This window comes from Dipodomys merriami, unplaced genomic scaffold, assembly GCF_024711535.1.
Source record: "Dipodomys merriami isolate MVZ:Mamm:240054 unplaced genomic scaffold, mDipMer1.0.p SCAF_59, whole genome shotgun sequence".
NCBI classification, from domain to species: domain Eukaryota; kingdom Metazoa; phylum Chordata; class Mammalia; order Rodentia; family Heteromyidae; genus Dipodomys; species Dipodomys merriami.
This window is the reverse complement of record NW_027206168.1, coordinates 841,654-854,467: the sequence shown is the minus strand read 5'-3', so window position 1 is coordinate 854,467 and position 12,814 is coordinate 841,654. Positions and strand designations below refer to the sequence as shown.

At 50.9% G+C, this 12,814-nt stretch overlaps 1 protein-coding gene across 4 annotated transcripts in view; it reads right to left on the bottom strand.

Annotated features, from left to right (window-relative positions):
- Cox10 (cytochrome c oxidase assembly factor heme A:farnesyltransferase COX10) overlaps positions 1-12,814 on the bottom strand; it is a 145,800-nt gene that overhangs the window by 20,281 nt on the left and 112,705 nt on the right. Inside the window, exon 6 of one of the 4 annotated variants that reach the window (XM_070001402.1) lies at positions 2,874-4,746. The exons of 2 other annotated variants lie outside the window; for them this stretch is intronic. In XM_070001402.1, coding sequence (XP_069857503.1) covers positions 4,218-4,746 — 529 coding nt within the window. In that variant the 3' untranslated portion in view covers positions 2,874-4,217. Of the gene's footprint in view, positions 1-2,873; positions 4,747-12,814 lie in introns of those variants that run through there. One more of the 4 variants, XM_070001403.1, reaches the window with a different exon arrangement.

Here is a 12,814-nt window from a genome sequence, read left to right as displayed (position 1 = left end):
TTCTTCCCAGCGATCACTGCAACAATCAGGGCATCCTCTGCTCTCCCTCCCCCCTTCCTTGTGCCACCCCAAATTCAGGCCTGTTGTCCACCACTCAGTTTCCCTGTCTTCCGGTCCACGGTTCACACTGTGCATATGGACTTTCTTCCTACAGCACCATCTCGATTGTGATATTCTCCAGCTGTTCTCTTCAATGGCTCCCTATTGCCCTATAGTCCAGTCTATTTAGGCAGACAGGGCAGAGCGGTCCCATCCCTTGCTGCTGCTACGCTGGGCTTTCACCCACCCTCGGGTTTCAGTCCCTTCCACACCCCTGCCCCAGGGTTGGGTCTGATGACTTACACTGAATTCTTTCCTTTAAACACAGCACCACAGAAGAGTGTAAGGACACAAGATGACCACTCAAAGAAAAAAGAGCTATGGGCAGGCTGGGCTGAATTCTCATGTGGCTCCAACTTCCTTCGTAGAGTGAGGAGTGGACCACCAGTCAGACCATTCCCATGACAGGAATGGACCTGTGCAGCAAGCACAGAAGAGACCTAAGAACAGGATCATGGACAAACAGATACCACGGGGACTCAGAAGAGTCTGAGCCACGGGCTGCCTCCCCAGTGAGACAGCGGGGCCTGGAAACAGAGGGGAAACAACTCAGGGGCTCAGGTAAGAACCCAGAGGGCCCTCCTTCTACCCCTACTCTCTAAAGCCATGCTGTCTCCCCAGAAGTTTCCAGACCTGTCCTGCAGGCAGGTCTGCAGGAGTCTGAAGGATCAGGTTGCATTAGTCTCCCTCTCATCCAAGGCCCAGCCCACAGCACCTCGGATTCCTTCCTGCTCAATAGAGTCAATGGTGGGTTGTTAAATCCCTGGAACCCCATGTTTGGTTGTTGGAGTGTGGCTCTTTGTTTTTCTGTTTGTCTGTTGGTTAATGGTGGGAAGGGGAGGGCCTGTTTGTTTTGCCTTGCTGGCCGGCTCAGGATTGTCTGTCATTCAACCAGACCATGCCTTGCTCCCCCGCTGTTTCTAGTGTCCTGCAGTGCTCTCCAGCAGCTACCTGGTGAGAAGACAAGTTACATTTATCAAGACCCTGGAACCTCCTAGTAAATGAGTGGGCTTGAACTCAGAGCCTAAGTTCTCTCTTCTGCTCAAGGCTAGCAGTCTTACCACGTTGAGCCACAGTGCCACTTCTGCTTTTCTGGTGGTTAATTGGAGTAAAAGGCTCATGTGCTTTCCTGCCTGGGCTGGCTTTGAACCATGGTCCTCAGGTCTCACCCTCCTGAGTAGTTGGGGTTACAGGCGCAAGCCACCAGCACCCTGTTACTTGCTAGTGGCCAAGTTTACTTGCCTTCTTGACCTTCTTACACCTAGGGCTCCCAATACCTTTGCTTCTATCACGGTGGTAGCTCCCCATGCATTGAAGCTTACCTGGGTGCATGAGCTGGCTCTTGGTCACAGAGGTGATGGGAGTTCAGATGTGGTGAAAGGGCCAGGTGTGGTGGTGTACACCTGTAAGGCCTGTACTTTGGGAGGCCTAGGCAGAGAGGACCATGAGTTTAGGCCCACCTGGGCTACAGAGTAGGAGGATGGCTGTCCCCTCCCCCCACATTCTAGTGAGAACTGAGTTAAAAAAAAAAATGACCTCAGAGGAAGAAGTCAGGAATAAAGATAGGCAAAAGATTCTGTTAAAGAAGAGCTCACGAGGGCTAGGGCCCTAAATCCTTCAGGGGTCTGGGAATGAGAGCGTGGCAGTAAGGTGGCTTCACATGGAAGGCACTGCCCTGCAGGAGATACTGGAGAAAGTTGATACCTGGGTGTTGAGGAGTTAGGGTTCATTAGGCCCGCATGTGAAAATTAGCCACTGGGTGTTTTGAGCAGCAGAGTGACGGGTCAGAGAGGCTCCAGGGGGAGTCCTTGGAGATGGTCTAAAGATGGGAAAAGGGTGAGTCCCCATGATTTTTTGTGCAGAATAATAGCCCGAGGGTATGGTTACTCAGCATCCCCCTAACAGACAATTGAGACAATCAATTTACCTAGAACAAAGGTTCCTTTTGGAGGGTTTTGGAAGCCTATCTATGGGAGGTGGACGCTGCTGCTTCAGGCCCGTCACAGAAGTGGCACATTATCATAGGAAGACGTAGCAGAGCAACTTGGTTCCACCGTTGGTCAGAAAAGTAAAAATGAGATAGGAGGAAGCGGCTGGGGTTTGTTCCACTATCGCCTTTAGTGCATAGGGGCTCTGACTGCACAGCCGAATGATAACAGTATCCACCCATCCACAGGACAGCAGATATGGAACATGTGTCATGGACGCGTGGAATACTATTCAGCCAGCAAAAATATATGCAGGCTTGCGAAGTGCAACAGGGCAGGCCACCATGTGGCCTCACTTTTATGTGTGATGTAAAAGCAGCAACTAAGCAGCTGAGAGGAGAAAGGTCACTCCCAGGGGCTGAGGCCGAAGGGTGGGAGAGAGGATGGCAGAGCACCCAATGTCTCAATTAGACAGAGGGGGAGAATGACAGTTCCTTAGGATGTGTTACACTCTGCGGTAAATACAGTAAATTTCCTATGCTCTCACCGCAGGAAACGATGACTACTTGAGATGATGGATGTTAATTAGCTCCTTCTAGTTATTCCACACTATTTCTAAGCCATAGCATCACGCTGGATTCCAAAAATAGATACAACTGTGACTTACCAATTTACAATCAAAAGAAAAAAAAAAGGCATAAAGGAAATACCCATGTGCTTCTGCTACCCCACCGAGGAGTGCAGTGTTGCCAAATCAGCCCGAAACGGTGCCAACTCAGTATGCGCCGACACCACATGGCACATGCTCTCCTTACCATTTTTACTGCAGAAAGAGGAGAGTCGACACATCTTCACAAATTTAATGGTGGCAAAAAAAAAAAAAAAAAGCCCCACAAAAATCTTGTGGATGCTCTTCACAGACATTCCTATGCCATGTCCCCCACTGTGCATAACCGGATACAACCAAGAGGGAACATTTCACACATAACCGATGTGGATAGCATCACTTTAGACATTTACTTTTTACAATTTGTGTTGGTGTCTGAGATCAAACCCTGGGCCTGAGTATGGCTATGCAAGCACCCCAGCCCTAGACATTTTTGAAAACAGTCCTGGTGCAGCAACTGTTTAAGTGCTGTTGAACCCAACACGCTTATACAGGGCAGCTGTACCCTGGGGAGGTGGCTATAATTCAAACATTCTGCCAGGCTCCAAGACCTGCAGGTAACTGGGCCTCCAGGAGCCCTTGGAGGTGAGGGAAAAGGGACCCAAAGACTTCCAGGTGAAGGTGCCTGGCACCCAATGCCGCACCTGGCTACAGGGCAACCTCTCAGCCCCCTCCCATCCTTGCTGTGAACCCCCTTGGGCTTCTCACCCTCAAAGCCTGTGGCCAAGTAGTGGTCTATTTCTGCACTGGAGGTACCAGGATGGAAATGTGGGTTTTCCCCCAAAAGGAACAAGAATGTGAGCTATGTGGGCTGCTGGCCCAGCTTGCGCTCTCTTCCAGCTCCCTTTCTCATACAGCCCTGGGAAAGCCTTGCCGCGGGGAGTCCACCGCAGGGACTAAAGAGCTTCAGTCGTGGGATCCCAGCCAGAGGGGACTGCTGGAGCGCGGCCCTTCCAGAAAGAAACGCTTCAGACGGCGCCGAGATTTTAAAGGGAGCTATAAAGATGCCTTTGATTCTTTGCCCCTTCTGAAATCCTGGTGTGTCGGGTGTGAGGGGAGCAGGGGCTGCAGTCCAGCCCACCAGCCCAGGACAACCATTTTCTATGAGGAGGTCCATCCTGTGTCTTGTTACTGTTGGGAGGGGGGGGGGGAGCGGGGAAGTGGAATAAGCAGTTAAGGGTATTTGTGGGGTGGAGAAAGCTGGATGGGGACTGGGGCTCACGCACAGGAAAGTGGGTGCTGTGAGCACTTCTGAGGGTCGGGATGTCAGAGGTCACCTGACTGACCCCCCCCCCCCCAAGCCATCCTGGCTCTTGAGTTGGTGTGTGTGTGTGTGAAAGGGAGGGAGAGAAAGTGGAGCTGGGAGAAAGATAAAGACTCTCAAAGAGAAAAATGTTCTTTGTACTCATCAATTGAAGCAGCCCCTTTCTTACTCGGGAAGCATTTGGGGTCGATATGTAGGTTGTTGTGGTTTTTAAACCTGTTAGGTGATCACAGCACCGATTGTTTTACGATCAGGTAAACTAGCACTGGAGATTTCTCTTCCTGCACCCCTGAATGTCTGCAATGAGCGGCGGAGAGGGGGATGCGGTGTGCGTTTCGTTTCGTTTTGCCCACGGGCCCACGGCCCTCAGCGGGCGGGCCCGGGCCCGGGCCCGGCCCCGGCCTCGGGGCTGCCCGCCTGCCGCCGCTTGCAGGTGAGCAGCAGCAGCAGCAGCAGCGGCAGGTGCCACAGGCTGCAGAAGAACAGTTTCCGGGAGCTCTTCCGGTCGGCGTCCTTGTAGAACCGGAAGGCGAGGTAGGAGATGTACAGGTTGATGGGCAGCGAGATGGCCGGGAAGGCCCAGCTGGTGACGTCCAGGGCCGGGGCGGCGGCGGAGAGCGCGAGCAGGGCCAGGCAGTGGCGCAGCGCCACGCGCCGGCACAGGCCCGGGTGGGTGACGGACATCATGCAGTAGCCGCCGCGGGAGTAGTCCTCGCGGAGACCCCAGCTCAGGGCGTTGAAGTGGGGGAACTGCCACGAGTAGAGGATCCCGCCCAGAAGGAGCGCTCCTGTGTGCGGGGGACGGGGAGAGAGGAGTCAGCACACCACAGTCAGGGCAGACTGGACGGAGGACCGGTTCTGGCTGGCCCCCAGGGGCGGCAGGCCTGACCCGGGGTGCATGGCCAGCACCTCCCAGCTCTGCCAGCTGGGGCTCTGTCATTTGGACCAGGCCAGGTCAGCCGGCATCACAGGTGAGGCATGCTTCCCACTGCGGTGGCCAGAGCCCCACACACGTAGGAGCACTGAGTTCGGATCCTGTTCTGTGTGGGAGCCTGCAGTACAGCCCTGGGTCACCCTAGCTCCTAGGTGGGACCGGGACAGGGGGCAGTGCTGAGACTCCAGCCCCCTGGGCCCCTGGGTGGGCCTGGGCTCACTAGGAGGCAGCCAGGGCTCCCTGCTCAGCACCGAGTACACCCACAGGCCTCTCAAGACAGGGCGCTTGGAATACGCTTCTCACACCCCTGAGTGGGAGGCGGAGTGTGTGCGCAGGAACAAATGAGCCTGCCTGAGTGCAAAGGAACATGGCCTTTTTAGCTTTCAACCACCAGGGCAGGGTCCCCCCACGCTCAAGCATGGGCGGCACACAGGCCACATTTCCCGAGCACTTAGTGACTCAAACTTTTGCTAGACAGTGCCTACTTAATCCCGACTGTAGGATCTTGAGACAGGTTTCCTGATCCTCAGGAAACCAAAAAAAAAAAAAAAAAAAAAAAAAAGGGTCAGATGCTGTTCACTCTTCCAAGAGATGAAGGAGGAATTCAAAGCACGCATGTCTCTTCCACACCAAGCTCCATCCACTGCACAGGGCTGTCTCCCTGAAGTCAGGCAGCACAGTCTGGCACACACTGACATCCACACTGGGAGATGGGTAAGAAGAACCCAGCAGGGGCCCACCAGCACCCAGTTCCCATCCAGCCAAGCAGGTGGGTGCTAACGAAGAGCCACAGCAGCGGCTCTTGAGGGAAGGTTGTACAATGAAGACCTGTCACCAGAGGCACTGGCTGAATGGTCGGGGTCAGAGCAGACTCCTCTCAGGATGGCACGTCTGAGCTGAGGCGATGAAAGGTGACAGTGGCTGGACTGGGGTGGTGACAGTGGAAATGGAGAGAAGAATGTGAGAGGGACACGAAAGGGGATGAAGAAGAGGACCAGGGAAGGTGGGGGTGGGAGGGAGGATGTGGCCTCCAGTGAGTCTAGCCTGAAGCATCTAAGTCTTGAACACAGGCTGAACACAGGCCTGACAGCCAGTGTGGGTTGGGCTATGCAGCTGTGATACACACACACACACACACACACACACACACACACACACACACACACACACACACACACAATGCAGCTGTGATACACACACACACACACACACACACACACACACACACACACACACACACACACACACACACACACACACACACACACACACACACACACGAGATTCCCAAGTAAGCCATAGTGACAGCCAGCCACTGTTCATCCATCTGGTTCCTCTGTGGAGGTAAACTCCTAAGGAGATGCCCATTTTCCTGGACAGAAGCCAGAGATATGTAGGAAAGGGCCCCTGAGGTTCATCTGCGGGGACCCGTGTGGGAAAGAACTCATTTACCCACAGCAATCTCCCAGATTGGTTTCTCAACACTGGCTTGTGAGTCAGAGAAGCAAATGGGGAGGGCTCTGTGTACTGTTCCCTTCTTCCTCCTCAGTAACTATCTGGCTGACACCTCCCCTCCTCCCCTGTGGAGACCTGAGAGGTTACTCACCCTAACCTACAGTGAGATCTCCCCTGGAGCCCCTCCTGATGGGTACATGGGAGGTGAGCCTGAGAATGCAGAGCCACAGGAGGTGGGAAGGTTCAGAACCAGGGAGTAGGGAGAGGCTCCAGTTGAGGCAGAGATCACCGGGACAGAAAGCAAAGTAAATAAGAGGCAAGCAGAGCAAGTTAGAAAGTCAGCTTGGGGCTCTGAGGCTCCCAGGGGCCCGTTTGCACAGGTCCAGGAGAAGGACAGGAGAGGGCTGGCCTTCTCCTTCACTTCTTATCTGCATCCCTCGGTGGGGACTCAGAGTGTGTGTGTGTGTGTGGGGGGGTGGCAGGTCACTGGAAATGAAACAGGACACATCAGGACAGCTGTGGCCTATCAACTAGGATTTGTGTGGGTACGGAGGACAGAAGATAGATGAGGGCCCACTGTCACAGCAAAGAACTGAATTTAGGGTTTACGTTTCAGCAGTTGCTATCAAATCCCCAATTCATTTTGAACCTTCTTATTCAGCTTCTAAGTCACATGTACTTGTAGAAAGGGAGAGAAGGAGAGAAAGAGATCTTAGTTCATGAAACACTCCAATTTGAGTGATAATAATGGAAGCTGCTATATCTGGTTGAATTTACTTGGTAGGCAATGACAGTGTCTCTGATTGGTTGGGATCACAGAAAGCAAGGCTGTGGCAAGCAAGACAAAGTCCCACTTAAAAGTCTAGGGGAGGCTGAGAAGGTGGCTCAGTGGTAGAGTGCTTGCCTTGCATGCATGAGGCGCTGGGTTCGATTTCTCAGCACCACATAAGCAGAAAAAGCTAGAAGTGGAGCTGTGGTTCAAGTGGTAGAGTGCTAGCCTTGAGCTGAAGAGCTGAGGGACAGCGCCCAGGCCCAGAGTTCAGGCCTCATGACCGATCAAAAAAAAAAAAAAAGTCTAGGGGAAGACAATAGACAAAGGCACATGTTTTCTCTATATGCAGAAGCTAGATCTAAAATAGACAGGGACGTGATAAATTATACAGGACTTAAGGTATTCACACACAGTGAGACCAAAGGAGGAACACAAAGGCGCAATGCCTATGTGCCTCTGATCAAACAATATTTATCAAACGAACTCTAGGAAATGGAAACAAGAGGCTTTTTTCTTTGTTCCTGTCTTCTTTTTGTCTTGTTTTTCTGTCTTTGGGAGGGTACAGGGGACACAAATGGAGGGACAACGGGTGAACCAATGCAGCAGTGATACTGGACACTAGGTTGAAAATGAACTATAAACTTGTGGGTGGTGATGGGAGGGAAAAAAGTGGGAGCGAGCAAGGGAGGTGGTCTGCAACCCTTCTGCACATCACTTTCATAATAAAAACATTTAAAATAGTCTACAGGGAGAGACAGACACACAGGGTGATGAGCTCTGGAGTTTCAGGTCAGGCTGGTGCCACACAGACGACTTGAGATTGCCCAGGGAAGGAAGGGGAACGCCCTCAGTTCCCAGGAGCAGTCCCCGTGAGGTTGTGGGATAAGATCAGAAGATGGGGCAAGGGAAGAAGAGTGTGAGAGGGGCTGGGGAGACATCTGGGAAGCAGGGCTAGGAGCGAGATAGCTATTCTCATCCCCTGCACAGCAGGGAGAAGAGCCTGCAGGGAGACAGCAAGGAGGCAGGGGCCAGGGAGCGAGCGGGCTGCCAGACACGGAGGGAAAGAATGGGGGAGAGGAGTATGGAGGAGTCAGGGAGGGAGAGACTGGCTTTATATTGGTGGGGAATGCTGGGGTCTGGCATCGGGGAGTATGTTCTTGATAGAGAATGAGGTGCCACCTGACCCAGGCCCCAGGTGAGGCTCCTGTCCTATAGGTATGATGACCAGCATCTTGTGAGTCAGAAAGAGTACAATAGTTCCTTTGGCTGAGACTGTAGTTGCAGCCAGTCACTGCAGCCGAACAATATGGAATGGGAAGTTCTAGAAATAAACGGTAAGTTTTAAGGCGTGCAACCTCCACCAAAGGTGCACCCCTTCACTTAGTCTAGAGGGCCCACATCATGTCCACTCCTCTATGCCACCCTCCAGCTGTCACGGTACCTTGTGGGCAGGGGTTCAGGCACCTACTTGGGGGGGTCTCAGGTGTACTCCACTTGGGGATATTCAGCGACTTCTTTTAGAAAGTTGTTGCCACACACAGACCCCCAGCAATGAAACCCCCAAAGTGGTCACAGTGGACAGGGCAGAAAGGAGGCTTGCTGGAAGACAGAGGCTGCGGAGGCTGAAGTACTGTTTCCCAGGTGAGTCTGGGCATCTGCCTCAATGTGAAACAAACAGGGCCTCTCTCTTGGCAGCAGTCCACATGGAGAATCAGGAAGGACAGAGGGCTAGACCACCCAGGTGACTGACAGAAAAACCTCAGTGTCCTGGATGGATGCCTTGAATTTAAGGCAGTGAGGAAAGAGAGGTGCTGTCAGATTCCAGGGCACCACATAGAGAGTGGCCACCAGGCCACCTGGAGCTCATGGCCTAGGATAGTTTGCACTGCTGACAGGAGCTCAGGGGCTCAAAAGAAGAAAAAGTGTCTTGTCAAGGGAAACAGCAGCAGCTGGGCACTGGTGGCTGTAATCCTAGCTACCACTCAGGAGGCTGAGATCTGAGGATCCTGAAGTTCAAAGCCAGCCCCATCCCAGAAAGTCCTTGACACTCTAATCTCCAATGAACCACCAGAAAACCAGTTGTGATGCTGTGGCTCAAAGTGGTAGAGTGCTAGCCTTGAGCAAAACCCAGCTCAGGGATAGTGCCCAGGCCCCAGACCCCATGTTCAAGAGCCACAAAACCCCCCAAAAAACAAAACTCCCAACAATGTGTGTGTGTGTGGGGGGGGCGGGATGGAGGGGGTGAATGTGAGATAGGAAGGTGGAGCTCTAAGTGAGTTTTGCTCTAGAAAGGACTGAGAAAGAGCAAACAGCAGGGAAACCAAATTGAAAATGGCTCAAACATTAGGCTGCACACTTGAGACTTTGCCTCTTCTTAGAATATAACTTGGAGAGTGGGAAAAAGCTCATTTTCAGGGGAGCAAGAGGCTGCTGCTGTCTCAGTGAGAGGAAATTGGGAATGGGTTTGGCTCCTGTCACAAATGAAAGAGCTTTAGAAATCACAGCTTAGCCTTAATGGATTGTAATCAGAAACACCCCCCCCCCCCCCAAGTTCTACTTGCTCAGTTTCCTCTGCCTCAGCTCTGGCATAAAGATGTAAAACAAATTGCTCTCTCTTCATCAAGATAAGGTGAACTAGAACAGGAAGGCTTGAATTAGTTAGGGGCTGTGGTGGGACCCACCTTCCTCATGGGGTAAACAAAGCAAATTCAAAGGCTTCCCTTCCCTCAAGATAAGTACTGTGCCCATCCCCCAGCTCACTCTCTAGACAGTCTGGTTTTCATTGGGGCCGTCCTTCCTGACAGAAGTACTGGCAGACCACTATGGCGACAGACAGGCAGTGTCTGTTTTTAAGGTCTTCTGCTGGGCTCCAGCCAAGCAAGGAAACAATGCTGAAGGAATTACAGTGGACAAGTCACCTTCCATCCCAGAGTGGGATACCACTGTCCGCCCGGGGAGGTGAGGGAAAACTTCCTGAGATCTGAAGATGGTTCCGTTCATATAACCCTCGTATCTTCTGCTTAAGTATATCTTTCATTTTCCCACCCAACTTTAGAAGAAACCTTGCACATATCTGAATCAGTGTATTCTGGAAGAAATGTCTGCTTCTGCTTCTTGACTTGAGCTTGTTCCTGTGTGATGGTGAGTATGTCTCTCCAGTGTCCAGCAACTTCCTGAGGACATGGAGAAGAGCATCTACTCTGCTGACCAGCCCACAGGACATGCTGACGGGGCAGGCTCACCTATGGTTTCCTGGCCACATTTTAATAATCGGTTAACCATTTTTCAGCATGCAAACCCATTGCTTCCTCTTCCCAAGTCCTCTTCCCTTCAGCCCATCCCTTTATTGACAAACCAAAGGAAGGTAGTTCCAGACACATGACTCCCTAACAGAATGGGGAGGAAAATCCTCAAGCTGGAGTGCTGTCTCTCTGTATATGCTTTTCCAAGGAAAATTCCTGCTGCAATGTTGGTTATTCAATGGATTTAGCTTGCTCTCTCTGATAGCCCCCATGGAATCCCATTCATTGTCATTCACCGTGCAGCCATGGCCTGGCAAAGGACAAAGAACCCAGCTGCTATGACCCTTGCTGTCGGTTAGGGAGGTCTTCCCTCCCCTGGTACAATAGACGGCTGTCCAAGTGTGGCCCTGCAGAGCTCATCAGGTCCATGGCTGGCCATTCTTGGGCTCCTGGGGTTATGTGGTTATGTATACTGGGGAAGCAGAGCCAAACTCAGAGCTTCATGGTCACAACTTTCAAAGCCTTCCCTTTGAGGGTTGACACAAAGGAACTTGTGAAACAGATCAGTCTCTGCAGTGCAATAGACCTCTATGAAGCTGCAGATAAAGGGAGGAGGATGTGGGGCCAGTTTATCAACTGTGCAAGAGACAAAAGGCAAGATTAAAAGTCCTCTGAAAGTTGGAAAGACAGGGCAATAGCCCTTGGCCCCTAAGAACTCTTTGGAAAGTAGCTTTGGGAATAATGAAGAGGTGCCAAGGTAGGAGTTGGAAGGCATTCACATCCCTCATGGTGGGTGCCTCCCACCCTCCACCAGAGATCTCACTAGAAGACCGAGAATGGGAAGCACAAAGCTCTGATCCTGATAAAGGGGCTTCTGCTTCCTTCCGTTTCCCTGGAAGTTTCAAGCACCTATGGATTTTCTCCCATGTTCAAATGCTCCCTAATTCTTAGCTCACAGTGGAATGTCTTTCCATCTTTATTCCCTGGTCCTCCCAGCAACATGCCTTCACATCAGACACAGTACCCAAAGAGGCTGCCGTGAGGAGGTGTTCTCTATGATCTCATCCCAGATGTACTAGCTCTGTGCCCACGAGCCTGGGATCAACCAAGGCAACACGGCATGACTGATGGATCAGCAAGAGCTAATGTTTAGTAACGAAGCTCACCTCCAATTATGCCATCCATCTTGGGTCCCTGGAAGCAAGTCCAGTATTTCTTCCACATCATCTTTTTTCTTTTCTTTTGGATAAGATTAAGATTCTAAATATTTGCTGGTGTTTCTGCAAAAATCTTCCTTGTTTATTTACTTTATTTTTTGCTAGTCATGGGTCTTAAACTCAGGGGATGGGCACTATCCCTGAACTTCTTTTGCACAAGGTTAGCACTCTACCACTTGAGCCATAGTACCCCTTCCAGCCTTTTCTGCTTATGTGGTACTGAGGAATTGAACCCAGGGCTTCATGCATGCTAGGCAAGCACTCTACCACTAAGCTACATTCCCAGCCCTGTTTAGCCACATTCCCAGCCCTGTTTATTTTGTTTTTAAAGATGTCATTGATCCTTCCTCCCTTCCTTTCTTCCATTCACCATCAAAGAAAGTATATATATATAGATTGGCAGAACTGCTTCCAGGATTGATGCTGGTTTTGTCTGAGTCTTGCAGTATTATATCGTGTGTGTGCGCGTGCGTGCGTGTGTGTGTGTGTGTGTGTGTGTGTGTGTGTGTGTGTGTGTGTGTGTACCCACCAGTTCTGGGATTTGAACTCAGGGCACTTTTGCCTTCTAGGCTAGCACTTTACCACTTGGCCCACAGCTCCACTTTAGGTTTCTGGTTAACTGGAGATAAGAGTCCCATGGACTTTCCTGGCTACCTACCTCCACCCTCAGATCTCAGCCTCCTGAGTAGCTAGGATTACAGGCATGAGCTGCTGGAACTGAACAGGATGTCATCTTAATTTAGAGTTCTAAGGTTAGCTATGATAAAACAGCATACATGAGCACTCATTTTCAAGTTTAATTTCAAATGGAGGCAGATTTTAGAGAAAATCTTCAAAAGTACATGGTTAAATAAGACCTGGTATTTAGTAGGCCCTCTATATTTGTTGCCTGAATGAATGAATCATTTCCCTCTGTTTGACTCTATTTTCTCATCTGGAACTAAAGGAGGTAAATAAAGTGAAATAGAATTGTAACGTTTTGAAGTTTACTAGTATAGGTTAAAAAACTCATTCTAGCTCTTTTTTTTTTTTTTTTTTTTTTTTGGTTGGTGACTGAAGCCATCCATCTGCCAAATGCCACTTCCTGATAAGAGCCATTCTTAAGTCCTCATTTGTAACTGAATGTTGGCTGGCATAATTAATGTTTACCATACAACATCTGAATTACAAACCAGACCACGGGTGAATCAACTCCTCAAGATGGACCCCAGGGAGGCCCATGCTTAACTCCAAAGA